Below are 12708 nucleotides of genomic sequence, written 5' to 3' on the forward strand. Positions count from 1 at the left end.
TTTTTTTCTTCTGTTCACCTGTACCAGGTTTCCCTCTGACCTCTGTTGAATCTTTTGGATATTGGTGCTAGAATGTAGTGATCCCTATATTACTTAGCTGGAGATTGAAGGGCCATTGAAAAATGAGATTCCTTACTCCCAAACTATGAAGGAAACAGCTTTTAAACAAAGAGACTTAGTTACTAACTCATAAGGTTTTGTAGTCACCACAATTGGCAAAAGTAATACATAGTATCTGCAAAACCTCCATGTTAACTGTTGGGTATTCCTGTCAGTATCCCATTAGTTAATACAAAGAAAAATTTGTTAATGCATGTTAATTGCAATGTTGATAATGCAGTGAAGTTAGGTACATCTATCCATGTGTTGTGAAGTGTGCCCTATATCGGCTATGCTAACAGCGGACAGTAACTACCTTTGTAATAACTGTAAGGTGCAGTCCCCACCGATTCTATGCTCCCTTCTGTATTAGGTGGTCAGAGCTGAAATTAGCACTCATTAATTAACTGTTAATGTATCAGCATACACTAACACAGCTTAGTAAATAGTCCCCTAAGTGATTTTTTTTTTCTAGGATGCTATATTGATGTGAGTTGTGTCTCTGCGCTTTGATATATTAATATAACTAAACACATGATTGCTATTTTGTGTTTTGTGTAATATATTGGAGTGCTTAAGCAGCCATTCCTGAGAGCGGTGACATCACGTCCAACAATGGCGGCGTGATCGAGTAGCTCCGCATGCCCCGCGGTAAAAACTTTGCTTGCACCCAGCCGAAAGAGCGAAAACTCTGGTAAATCAAGCTCAACTGATCGTGAGTGACTTTTTGGGCAGATATATGGCCGGAAAAGGGCAAATTTCACCTCGTAAATCGCTAAAAGAGTTTGCTTATCGATCACAAGCCCCTGCAAACAAGATGGCAATGGCAGCGAGGCCTACAAATACTGTAGCAGCTCGGGTGGAGGAGCAAGCACATGGAGGAGTACCTGAGATTGTAGATCTTAACATTTGTGAGTTTTGTGAACTATTGGAAGAGATTAGATCCGACATTAAAGGAGTATGAGAGGATCTCTCGGTGCTGGCAATGGATCTTCGAGGTGAAATCTTGGAATTGGATCATCACCTGGAGGATGTGGACAATAGGGTGGAAGATCAGTAAGAAGCCATACCTACTCTTGAATCATCTATGATGGAACAACAGGGCCTCTGTATCTTTCTCTCAGATAAAGTGGAAGACTTAGAAAATCGTGGCCGCAAAGCCAATATCCGCATCCAGGGAATACCCAAACAGGCTGAATACATTAACTGTGAGCTGGTGATGCTAGGCTATACAGGAAGGTGTAACCAATAGAAGGAAGGAGGTAATGATGCCCCTGTACAGAGTGTTGTACTTCGAATACTGTGTTCATTTTAGAGGCCATAACTCAGTAAGGATACAGAGGCTAGCAGCAGACCACAGAAAAACAACCAATATAGTACAGCGTATGCACCAAAAAAAAAAAACAAATGAGATGAGACTTGAGGACCTACATATGTACCTTAAAGAAGAGACCGGGAGATGGATTTTCTAGAATGTGGCATTTACAGAGTTTGGTGCTTGCACTGGTATTATTTAATCTCTATCTTAATGGCAAGGACAAATCAAACTTGGGTATAAAGTATCATATACCATGTAAAATGAGTTTATCTTGTTGGGCAGACTGGATGGACCATACAGGTCTTTAACACAGTAGCATAGTAAATGACGGCAGATAATCGCTTGGCTTACTTAAATACAATCTTGGGGTACAAATGGCTATTATTTCATGGATGATATACAGATTACACACTATTTGGATGCTTGAATGATTGCTTGGATGCCATCATTCAGTGGATAATGTCCTATTGTGGATTAAAAACTGGTTAAAAGATAGAAAACAGAGAGTAGGGCTAAATGGTCAGTATTCTCAATGGAGAAGAATAGATAGTGAAGTTCTCCAGGGGTCTGTGCTAGGACTACTGCTTTTTAATGCATTTATAAATGATCTAGAGAAGGGAATAATTTGCTGATGACACAAAGTTATTCAAAGTTGTTATATTGCAAGAGGATATGGGATGACTTCCCTATGAGGAAAGGCTAAAGTGGCTAGGGCTCTTCAGCTTGGAGAAGAGATGGCTGAGGGGGGGAGGATATGATAAAGGTCTACAAAATACTAAGTGGAGTGGAACGAGTAGAGGTAAATTGTTTACTTATTCCAAAAATACTAGGACTAGGGGGCATGCAATGAAGATACTAAGTAGTACATTTTAAAACAAACCGGAGGGGTCACTTGATACTGAGAGCTAGAGAGTGGACGTCGCTGAGCTCTCAGCTCCCCTGATCTAACATCTACCCCCCCCCCCCCCCGCATTAGTTTAGTTTGTGTTTTCTTTACCCAGTCTGCAGTGATAGTCAGTGAGCAGTTTGAGGCTTTTGGTGCACAACTCGGGCTGAAATGTCGACTAAACAGCTGAAGAAAGATGGCACTCAGGACCGTGCAGGAGAAGTAAAAATGGCGGACGGAGATACCTCATCCGTGCAATCAGTGGGCGGCGGAAATTGCGGTGGAAGTGTCTCATATGCTGGAGGCCTCAGTAGATCAAAAGCTGCAAAAGATAACTGATAAATTAGAAGGAATTGATGGTAAATTGGGGATAATTTGTTCAGATCTCTCAGCCTACTAACAACGCCTCTCTGGTGCAGAAGGTAAGGTCCAACAACGAATGACAAAGCAGCAGGCTTTGCAACCGAAAATAGATCACTTTGAAGCTAAGTTGGAGGACAGAGAATCGGGCACGTTGGAGCAATATTCGTATGATTGGGCTCCCAGAAACAATTAAGGAGTTGGAGCTGCGTGAATTTTTGGAGAGTTGGCTCCCTAAGGCTTTAAAGTTGAGGTCCCGGCAGAATCGTTGTGCATTGAGCGCTCACATCGTTTGGGACCTGTAAAGACTCAGGACTTGCGTCCTCGGATTGTGATATTTAAATTGCTGAATTTTGCCCAGAAGCAGGAGATCTTTCGGGCCTTACGTTGTGAGAGCCCCCTACAGTATGAGACTAATCAGATTCGTTGTTTCCAGGATTTCTCTGTGGCTGTGTCGGCACACCGCAAGGAGTTTAGGGGAGCCTGTAATCTTTTATATACAAAAAGATCCAGTCTGCTCTACTGTACCCAGCGAGACTGAAGATTTGGCACGAAGGAAAGGTACATGTGTTTACCTCAGCTGATGAGGCACTGCAGTTTGCGAACAGGGTGACTGGTTCATCGGAGCCGCATTGAGTTTCTCCTCATGGGACAAAACTTTGATATTAAAGGCTTATTGTGAAGGTTTGAACTTCAATATAGAGAGACTATTTGCGATGTTTCTCTGAGGGTGTTAGTCTCTTTTTTTCTTCTTTTACTTTTCTCACATAGCGGGGAGGGGAGCTCACGTGATCTGGTCCTGTAAGAGGACATGTTTGGTCTAATGGGGAAGGGGGAACGGGGGGGGGGGGGGAGTGGGCAGGGAAGGATTGGCTGGATGTGGGGGTGGGATTTGTGTGTAGGTATGTTTTGGTTTAAGTTGGAGTGGTATTACGGGATTGTAGGAAGGTTGGTGATTGGAATGAGTGTGGGAGGGTGCCCGGGGGCTGGGGGGTATCCCTTCTGGAGTTTTCTCCTTTTGGAGTTATTTTTTTGTTGCCATGTGGGATTGCTGGACCCTTGGGATCACTTAAAGTAGTTTCGTGGAATTTGGGAGGGGTTTCCTCTCCTATTAAAAGGACTAACGTGCTACAGGCTTTACAAAGACAAAAGGCGGATATTGCTTTTGTGCAAGAAACGCACTTATCTTCAGCGGAACATGCTAAATTTCAAAAAGGGTGGGTGGGTAGTTTGTTGGTGGCCTCTGCGGTCCACCAGAAGGCAGGAGTGATCCTTATCTGTAGAGGTTAAATGTAGAGGTTAAGTCTACAGTCAGGGACCCAGGAGGAAGGTACATTTTTGCTTCAATCAAGCTTCCTGGTCGCCCCCTGGTGCTTTGTAATGTTTATGCCCCGAACATTTTTGACAAAGTTTTCTATCAAGGCTTAATTGCTTTGTTGACCCCTTGCAAGGCTGGGTAGGTAATTCTCGGAGGGATTTTAATTTAGTCCTTGATCCTTCATTAGATAGATCGGCTCGAGGTGCTTGAGGTCCTGAGGGAGGTCATGGCACCTTGGCATTGCTCTGTAATGCGTTAGATTTAGTGGATGTGTGGCGGGTCCGTCACCTGATGGATCGTGATTATACCCATCTCTCCAGAGCTCATGCCTCTCAATCCCGCATTGATTATTTATTTGCCTCTAGTTCCCTCTTTTCTAAAATTTCCAGGGCAGAGATTGGCCCTTATGAAGTGCCAGATTATTCGTTGATATGGTTTCAATTAGATTTAGGATCTGGAGCAGCGGGGGTGGGTTGCAAATGGAGGTATCCTCTGGATTTAGTGGGAGACCAAAAGTTTCATGCCTTTCTGATGGAACGTTGGGGGCGGACTATGAGTTCCATAGTGGGATTCATAGGCCACAGCTGGCTCTCTATTGGGAAACAGCGAAAGCTGTGTTAAGGGGGGACGTGATTTCTTACAGAGCTCAAGCTCAGAAAATGAGGGATAAGGAAATTCTTAGATCGGAGAAAGTGACATAGAATTAAGTATGGTCATTCTACCTCAGAGATGCAGAGAATGGCTTTGATGACATCCCAGAGGGAATTACATGAACTTTTACATCAGCGGGCGATGAAGTCACAACTCTATTATAAATCTCAGCTGTTTTGTCATGGTAATAAGGCGGGACGACTGCTGGCCTGTCTGGTCAGGAGTAGAGATGGGCCTTCTCGGGTTTTTGGAATAAGGGATCCTAAGGGTAAGGTGTTACACGCAGATACCGAGATAGCCGAGTGTTTTCATACACATTATGGATCTCTTTATGCACTCCCGGAGGGGGATGATTTGGATAGTGATCTGTATTTAAATAATTTAGTGTTACCCAAACTTTACCCACAGCGGCTTCAAATTTTAAACAGGCCTTTGGAGGAAGGAGATCTCATGTTGGCATTATGGCAGAGTGCGCTGCATAAAACTCCTGGCCCTGATGGGTATCAAGTGGAATTTTATAAACAATTTTATGAACAGGTTAAATCCCCGCTGCTTGCTATGTTCAATGCGATGGTGGCGGACCAGGCTCTCCCGGATACCCTGAAGTTAGCAAATAATTGTATTGCCCAAAGTGGGGAAAGACCCAGAAGATCCTCTCTCCTTAATGTTGATGTGAAATTATATGCAAAAATACTAGCCAACAGATTAGCGCAGGTGCTTCCAGACCTGGTTGCTGCGGCTGAGGGGGAGAGGGGTAGCTAAAAATATGCGGTCTATTCTGGCTTCTTTGGAGGTTGTAGCCCAGAAACGTTGGTCATCTATTCTGGTTAGCTTTGACACAGAAAAAGCGTTTGATCGAGTATTGTGGCCCTTTTTATTTGCATCTCTCTCTCCTTCCCTCCCCCACCCCTTGCAGTCTGACATATCTTCCCTTCTTCCCTCCCCCACCTCCCGCTATCTGGCAACTTTCTATTTCCTTTCATCACCCCCCCAGGTCTGGTTTCCATAGCATCTTATCAGACCAGTCCAGACCAATGGGTTGTTTCTACCAGCAAATGGAGACAGAGAATGAAAACGGTTCTCAAGTGATTCACCTTGTAAGGGTATCGTGCTGCATAGAATTCAATATTTCTCTGTCTCCCAGATGGATGATGAACTAACAGCCCTATTCCTGACCTGGTTGAGTTTTAAATATCAATTTGGGATTTTATGCTTCTGAGCCAGTTTTATGCTGCCTCTCAGTTGACTAGAGAGGTGCCAGTTTGGCTTTTCTCCTGAACCAGCTTTTCGGCTGTGCATCAGTTGAGTTGGGGATGCCCTCCTGGGCTTGTCCTCCTTACCCAGTTTAATATCTAGGTTTCAGTTGAGTTGGGGGTGCCTTTTATGGTATAAGGTCCTGTTTAAAAAAAAAAAAGACAGCTGTTCTATGGCGCTGAGGTATATCTGATATCCCTGAGTTCACTATCAGTCTCCCCCCCCTCCCCCCCCCCCCCCCGGACCATTGATGTCTCCTTTGGAAGTCAGCCTTCATTTGGCGAGTCTGTTATGATTTATTTCAGCTATTTCAGTGCACTAGTGTTGTCTGTGTTTCTGTTCCTTTTTAAACACACACACAGGTAGCTGGCTTGTTTACTCCTCACAGCAGGGACTCTTTCCTGTTCAGCTGCATGAGTTACTGACAGAAAGTCTTGTTCTTCTGGTTTCTTTAAGCAGTTAATATTTATCTGTGACTTTCTATGGAGAACTAGTTTTTTGGTTTATAGGTACTGCTTTAAATTTTCTGTCAGTTTTTCCAGACAGTGCTCTCTTCCTGTTTCTGTCAGCTGGTGTTTTCTTTTTTTTTTTTTCCTGATTATGCTGTCTAACTATCCTAGCTGTATGACTTTCAGTAGGCAAATCTGTACATTTATTAACTCTTCTCTTCTTAGATTAGGAAAAAAAAGGCAGCTCACATTAATGCCCTGATTCTCAAAACTCCAGTGCCGGAACAGCGTGGCAAGACAACTTCCTAATTCTCAATGCTAATAGTATATAAATATAGATGTGCTGTTAGCGTTGAGCATTAGGAAGGTAAGGGGGATAATTGTGCATGGCTCATGCTTACAGAGACCTCTCTCTGCCAGACATGTGCACAACACTGGAGCAAGCTCTTTTCATGTACACTCTCTTCCTCCATACTACTCAGATGATTGGCTACTGGCAGAGATAGGGCTTTGTGATTGGTGGAGACTTTATATTGCAGAAGGGGAGCAAGAATGGCCTGGGCTCCCTCTGGTGTGGGAACTGATGGCTTTTACATGTAACATGTAATGACTATCAGATCAGGAATGCGTGTGCGTAAAGCACAATCTTTTAGAAAACAGAGGTTGTGCTCTTAGTTAAACAATATATGATAGAGGTGTATGTGACCATATCATTTTCATGTTACCATAATTGTTAGAGCTGGCTTTAGAATGGAATGTAACTGGCTTCAGTAATGAAATGTAGGGGTCTCTGATTACATTAGTATGCCTACCACCCTTTCGTACGCTTCCCTTTTTTGTTCTTTATTACTGATCGTGATTGACGTGAGAGAGTGCTGGTTTGCTGCTATCAGATTTAGTAGATGACGGCAGAAGAAGACCTGTATGGTCCATCTAGTCTGCCCAACAAGATAAACTCATATGTGCTACTTTCTGTGTATACCTTACCTTGATTTGTATCTGTCATTTTCATGGCGCAGACCGTAGAAGTCTGCCCAGCACTACCCCCCACCTCCCAACCGCCAGCCCCGCCTCCCACCACCGGCTCTGCCACCCAATCTCGGCTAAGATTCTGAGGATCCATTCCTTCTGAACAGGATTCCTCTATGGTTATCCCACGCATGTTTGAACTCTGTTACCGTTTTCATCTCCATCACCTCCCACGGGAGGGCATTCCAAGCATCCACTACTCTCTCCGTGAAAAAATACTTCCTGACATTTTTCTTGAGTCTGCCCCCCTTCAATCTCATTTCATGCCCTCTAGTTCTACTGCCTTCCCATATCCACATGCTAGTAATTTGTGACCCAGACACCCTAACACTAGCTCTGAGCTGTTGTAAGGTTTGCAGTAACATAGTAACGTAGTAGATGACGGCAGAAAAAGACCTGCACGGTCCATCTAGTCTGCCCAACAAGATAAACTCATATTTGCTACTTCTTGTGTATACCTTACCTTGATTTGTATCTGCCATTTTCAGGACACAGACCGTAGAAGTCTTGCCCAGAACTAGCCCCACCACCCAAACACCAGCCCCGCCTCCCAATCTCGGCTAAGCTTCTGAGGATCCATTCCTTCTGCACAGGATTCCTTTATGTTTATCCCATGCATGCTTGAATTCCGCTACCGTTTTCATCTCCACCACCGCGGGAGGGCATTCCAAGTATCTACCACTCTCTCCGTGAAAAAATACCTCCTGACATTTTTCTTGAGTCTGCCCCCCTTCACTCTAAAGGAAAGAAAGTTATTAGGTAAGGGTCCTCTCGTTCTACCGCCCTCCCATCTCCGGAAAAGGTTCGTCTGCGGATTAATACCGTTCAAATATTTGAACGTCTGTATCATATCACCCCTGTTTCTCCTTTCCTCCAGGGTATACATGTTCAGGTCTGCAAGTCTCTCCTCATAGGTCTTGTAACGCAAATCCCATACCATTCTCGTAGCTTTTCTTTGCACCGCTTCCATTTTTTTTTACATTCTTAGCAAGGTATGGCCTCCAGAACTGAACACAATACTCCAGGTGGGGCCTCACCAACAACTTATACAGGTACAGGCAACCTTTTTCCCTGCGCTGTTAGCATCAGGGGGAATAGAAAATGACCACATTTACATCATTCTGACTACATTAGCATGCTATTTGTGCTGAATGTGGGCAAGCTCATTATATCCTGTGGCAAGGGTCTTTGAGCATTGTGCCTGTATAGCTGTATAGCACAGTTCTATCAGTTATCTATATGGCTCAGTTATGGAAGCTGTATATATGCCTGTGGGGCATCAGATATACTAGCTGTTTGTGAGATATTAGATGCACATTTGTATGACTTTCCAGGCAGCTGCTAACTGTATGACTTCAGCTGCACTACCTATAAACAGATTATCAGATGCAGCATCCATGCACTTGCCATAGCTATCATATTACATGTAACATCTGTAGATATGGCTTCAGCTGCAGCATGCAAACATGTAGCTTTAGATGCAGTGGTCACCTGTATGATGTCAGTTACCACAGCTGCCTCTACCACTTTGCTTCCTGTATGGTTCCAGCTATTGCAGCTGTCTCTCTGTCACCAGTCAACACAGCCGTCTGTATGACACGAGCTACCGCAGTGCATGTATGACATCAGCCATTGCAGCCAACAGTGTTACAGCAGCCTTTGCACATGCCAGAATTACTCTAGATGCCACAGCACCTCTATGACACCAGATACTGTGGCTGCCTGTATGGCAGTACCTGTTGGAGTTGATTATATGGCACTAGCTACTGTGGACACCTGTATGGATACAGCTGCACACTCGCTTCTATAACTCCTGCTACAACGGTGACATGGATGTCTCCAGTTTTGACAGCCACATCTATAGCTCTAGATCAGTCTATCGCACCTACATGTATAGTAGCATCTCTCGATGTTTTTGCTTGACTGCATCAGTAGACTGTTTTCTATGGTTTTGTAGCTGACTATGTGCCTTATCTACTATGCACAGCTATTTAGTACAGTTTTGCCAGTCACTTGTGTTGCTTAAGCTATATAAATTACCTACTTTGTGTGATTCTACGCTCCAGCTGTTTTGTGCAGCTAACTCAATAGCACTGTCTTTAGCCACCACTGTTACATTACTTCAGAAAGTCTACGATTTTGTGGTTTTATTCTAAGCCTAATAGGCTCTCATACTTGTTTGTCCTTTCTGAGTGTCTCATATTTCGTGGCATGTCTCAGGGCCGTTATACTATCTTCATGCTGTTATGACGACAATTGGATTTTCTTGTCTGACTAGGGCATTCTTTGGCATCAGGTCAGTCAATAGCCATTCTGTAAAGAGTGCTTCTTCAATTTGCCTATGGATTTTCCTGGTTATCACAGATGTAGTCGGGGAAGCATAGTGGTTTTTCAGCTCCTGATAGTTTTCTTCTTATATTCCCTTCTCTGGGTATTCAAATCTTCCAGAATTTCTTTTGTAGTTACAATATTCCTTTCATAGATTTGCTTTGGTCTTAGGCTGTTGCCTTCAAAAACTGATTCAAGAAAAATCACCAGTTGGCTGTGTTTCTTGTTTACTGATTTCTTCCATTATCTATTAATGCTATTTTATGTTGTTCCTACTTACATGTGACTCGCTTCCTTCTCCTCTTCCATACCCTTTTTCTTTCCAGAGTCCTTCTGATTGGTCTAGGTTCTATCTACTGGGTTTTGCTGAGAAGGATTTCTAGGGCTACTCCAGTTTCTCTCTCTTTTGAGTGTTTCGGTTTTTTAGTCTCACCCTGTGTTGGGGACACTGCTTTGCTACATCCCTTTGGTCTGGACTGGTCTGATAGGATTCTATGGAAGGAAAAGTTACACTTTACCTGATAACTTTCATTTAGTCCTATCTAAACAGTTCAGAATCCCTCCCTTGTTGATTACTTTTACTTACAAGCTATAGTTTTCAGATATCACTGATTCTGCTCTTAAGTTTCCTTACCTATTATATGTCACATGTCTCCCTACTCAGTGAAATATCTGCATGTCTGTAGAGTATATGCTGCAATGGCTGGTAAGGTTCTGATCAGATTAGACATTCAGTCTCAAAGCTTCAATATTCGCCACCAGATGAATTTTGAGCACCATTACTTGGCTATTCGAAATACTGAACATTCTATACAGCATGATACCCTTAAGGGACAAATCACTTGAGAACTATTTTCATTCTCTCTCTTCATCCACTGGTAGATGGACACAACCCATTGGTCTGGACTGGTCTGATAGGACTAAAGGAAAGAAAGTTATTAGGTAAGGCATAACTTTCCCATCCCTCTCCTTCCCTTTACCCCCCCCCCCCCTTGCAGTATAACATCTCCCCTTTTTCCCCCCTTCCCCCGTGATGTGGCGACTCCGCGGGTGCATCATCTCCTGACTTCCTCCACTACCCGTTCCCCACAGTGCTTCACTCTGTGTTCCGGTACGTTGTCAGCAGTGTCAGTGATGTAAGTGCACTGTCTCCAGCTGGCCACAGACACTTTCCCTCTGCTACAACTTCTTGTACCTGCATAGGTGGGACACTACAGAGGGAAAGTTTCTGGGGCTGGCTGAAGACAGTGTACTTACATCACTGATGCTGCCGGCGACCCACTGGAACCTTCAAAGAGTGAAGTGCTTTGGGGAGTGGGAAGGGAGAGAGAGGTACTGGATCCCGCAGGGAGTGAGGTGGGATGCTGGACAGGCACTGAGGCCTAAGGGTACGAGCAACTTGTTTGAGGCGGGTAATGCCCCCCCCCCATACACACACAACTATGCTCATGCTAACAATTGAAAATTTTTCTTTCAAAAGCTTTAATTCATTATTATCCAGAAAAGATATTATCCCAACTTATTCTGATGTCTGGATGCTCCAATATGATGTTTTTTGGAATGAACTTGATTACGCATTGGAGTCCTCTGATATTTTGTCTGAAAGCCTATTCTTCTTCTTTTTTTTAAATTTTCTTTGCATTTTTATTTTCTTAATAGCGGATGCTGTCAATAATGCTGCTGGTTACGGGTTCAGTGGTATAGATGAGAGAGGTAATTCCCGGTGGGATTTGATCTCCAATCTCAACATCTGGAACATTGAGGTAAGTAGAGTTTATCCTGTAGTCAAAAGACATGATCACTTCAACCAGTGAAATTGTATTCTTAAGTGATGTACAATAATTCTGCTCTTTAAATGAATTAAGCAAGCAATTGCAAATATTGCAGTTTTGAAAAGTCCTTGTTTTTGGGATATGTCCCATCAATGAGTCTGATGTAAAGTTGCAGAGGTGAGGTTTTTTTTACTTTTTCAGTTCTGACAGTATAGTTCGTGGCTCTCATGTGTATTCTGATTAGCTCCAGATTTACTATAATGTTTACTTTAAATAAAACATGATTACTCTGCACCCATATTTGACTGTGGACCAAAGAGTTAAATTTAATCAAGACTTTACCGCCTTTTCTTTGTTGAAGGTCAAAGTGATGTTTTAAAAACATATTTTATGAATAAAAATGGGAAAGGAATTCCATTGAGACATTAAAGAGCTGAATCATACCAAAGAATAAAGTCAGCAGTATACTCTCAGACAAGGGCAAAAAAAAAAAGAAGAAAAAATCATCTTAAGATTAAACTCTGTAAAACTGCGCTGCAGAACAGGGCACAAGCTATGTATAATTAAGGGTCCCCTGGGGGGAGCGATGTTAAAAGCTAGTCGAAAAAAGTAAATTTTAAGCAAAGTTTTAAAATGAGTTGGAGAGAGTTCAGCTTTAACATCCGGTGGTAGATTATTCCAAAGGTATGGTGCCAAGAAATGAAAAGCTGTTTTCCTAGTGGTTTCATAATGAGCTCATTTAGGAGATGCTAAGACCAGATGATGGGAGTCAAGGGAACAGAAGATACGAGTTGAGGTATAAGGAATGATCAAAGAGGAAAGATAGAAGGGTTCACCTGTATGCAACACCTTATGCATAAGAAGAAGGATTTAGAACTGTGACCAAAACTTAATAGGAAGCCAGTGGAACTGAGTAAATCGCAGAGTAATATGTTCTGAATTCTTGACGTTAAAAAGTAATCAGGTAGTCCTGTTTTGTAGGGTTTGCAAACAGCGAATTGGGAGCAAGGCAGGCCATTGTAGACCATGTTACAGTAGTCCGCTTGTGATATGACAAAGGCATGTAACAAAGCACGAAGTGATGAAAAGTCCAAATAGCAAGCAATAGATCAGAGACAGTGTGACCACTAAAACCCAGATTTAATCATTTGAGAAATTTGTTTATCAAATGAGATATTACTGTCAATGATGACGCCCAGGTATCAGAATGAGTCAACAGGCGGACTAGGAAGATCAAATAAGAA

General features: G+C 43.0%; 1 protein-coding gene across 3 annotated transcripts in view; it reads left to right on the top strand.

Annotated features, from left to right (window-relative positions):
• The window catches only part of MBOAT1 (membrane bound O-acyltransferase domain containing 1), a 216051-nt gene that overhangs the window by 172628 nt on the left and 30715 nt on the right, over positions 1-12708 (top strand). For all 3 annotated transcript variants that reach the window (XM_030211557.1, XM_030211566.1, XM_030211574.1), the window contains one exon: positions 11352-11455. In XM_030211557.1, coding sequence (XP_030067417.1) covers positions 11352-11455 — 104 coding nt within the window. The remainder of the gene's footprint in view (positions 1-11351; positions 11456-12708) is intronic.

Source organism: Microcaecilia unicolor, chromosome 1 (genome assembly GCF_901765095.1).
Source record: "Microcaecilia unicolor chromosome 1, aMicUni1.1, whole genome shotgun sequence".
Lineage (NCBI taxonomy): Eukaryota > Metazoa > Chordata > Amphibia > Gymnophiona > Siphonopidae > Microcaecilia > Microcaecilia unicolor.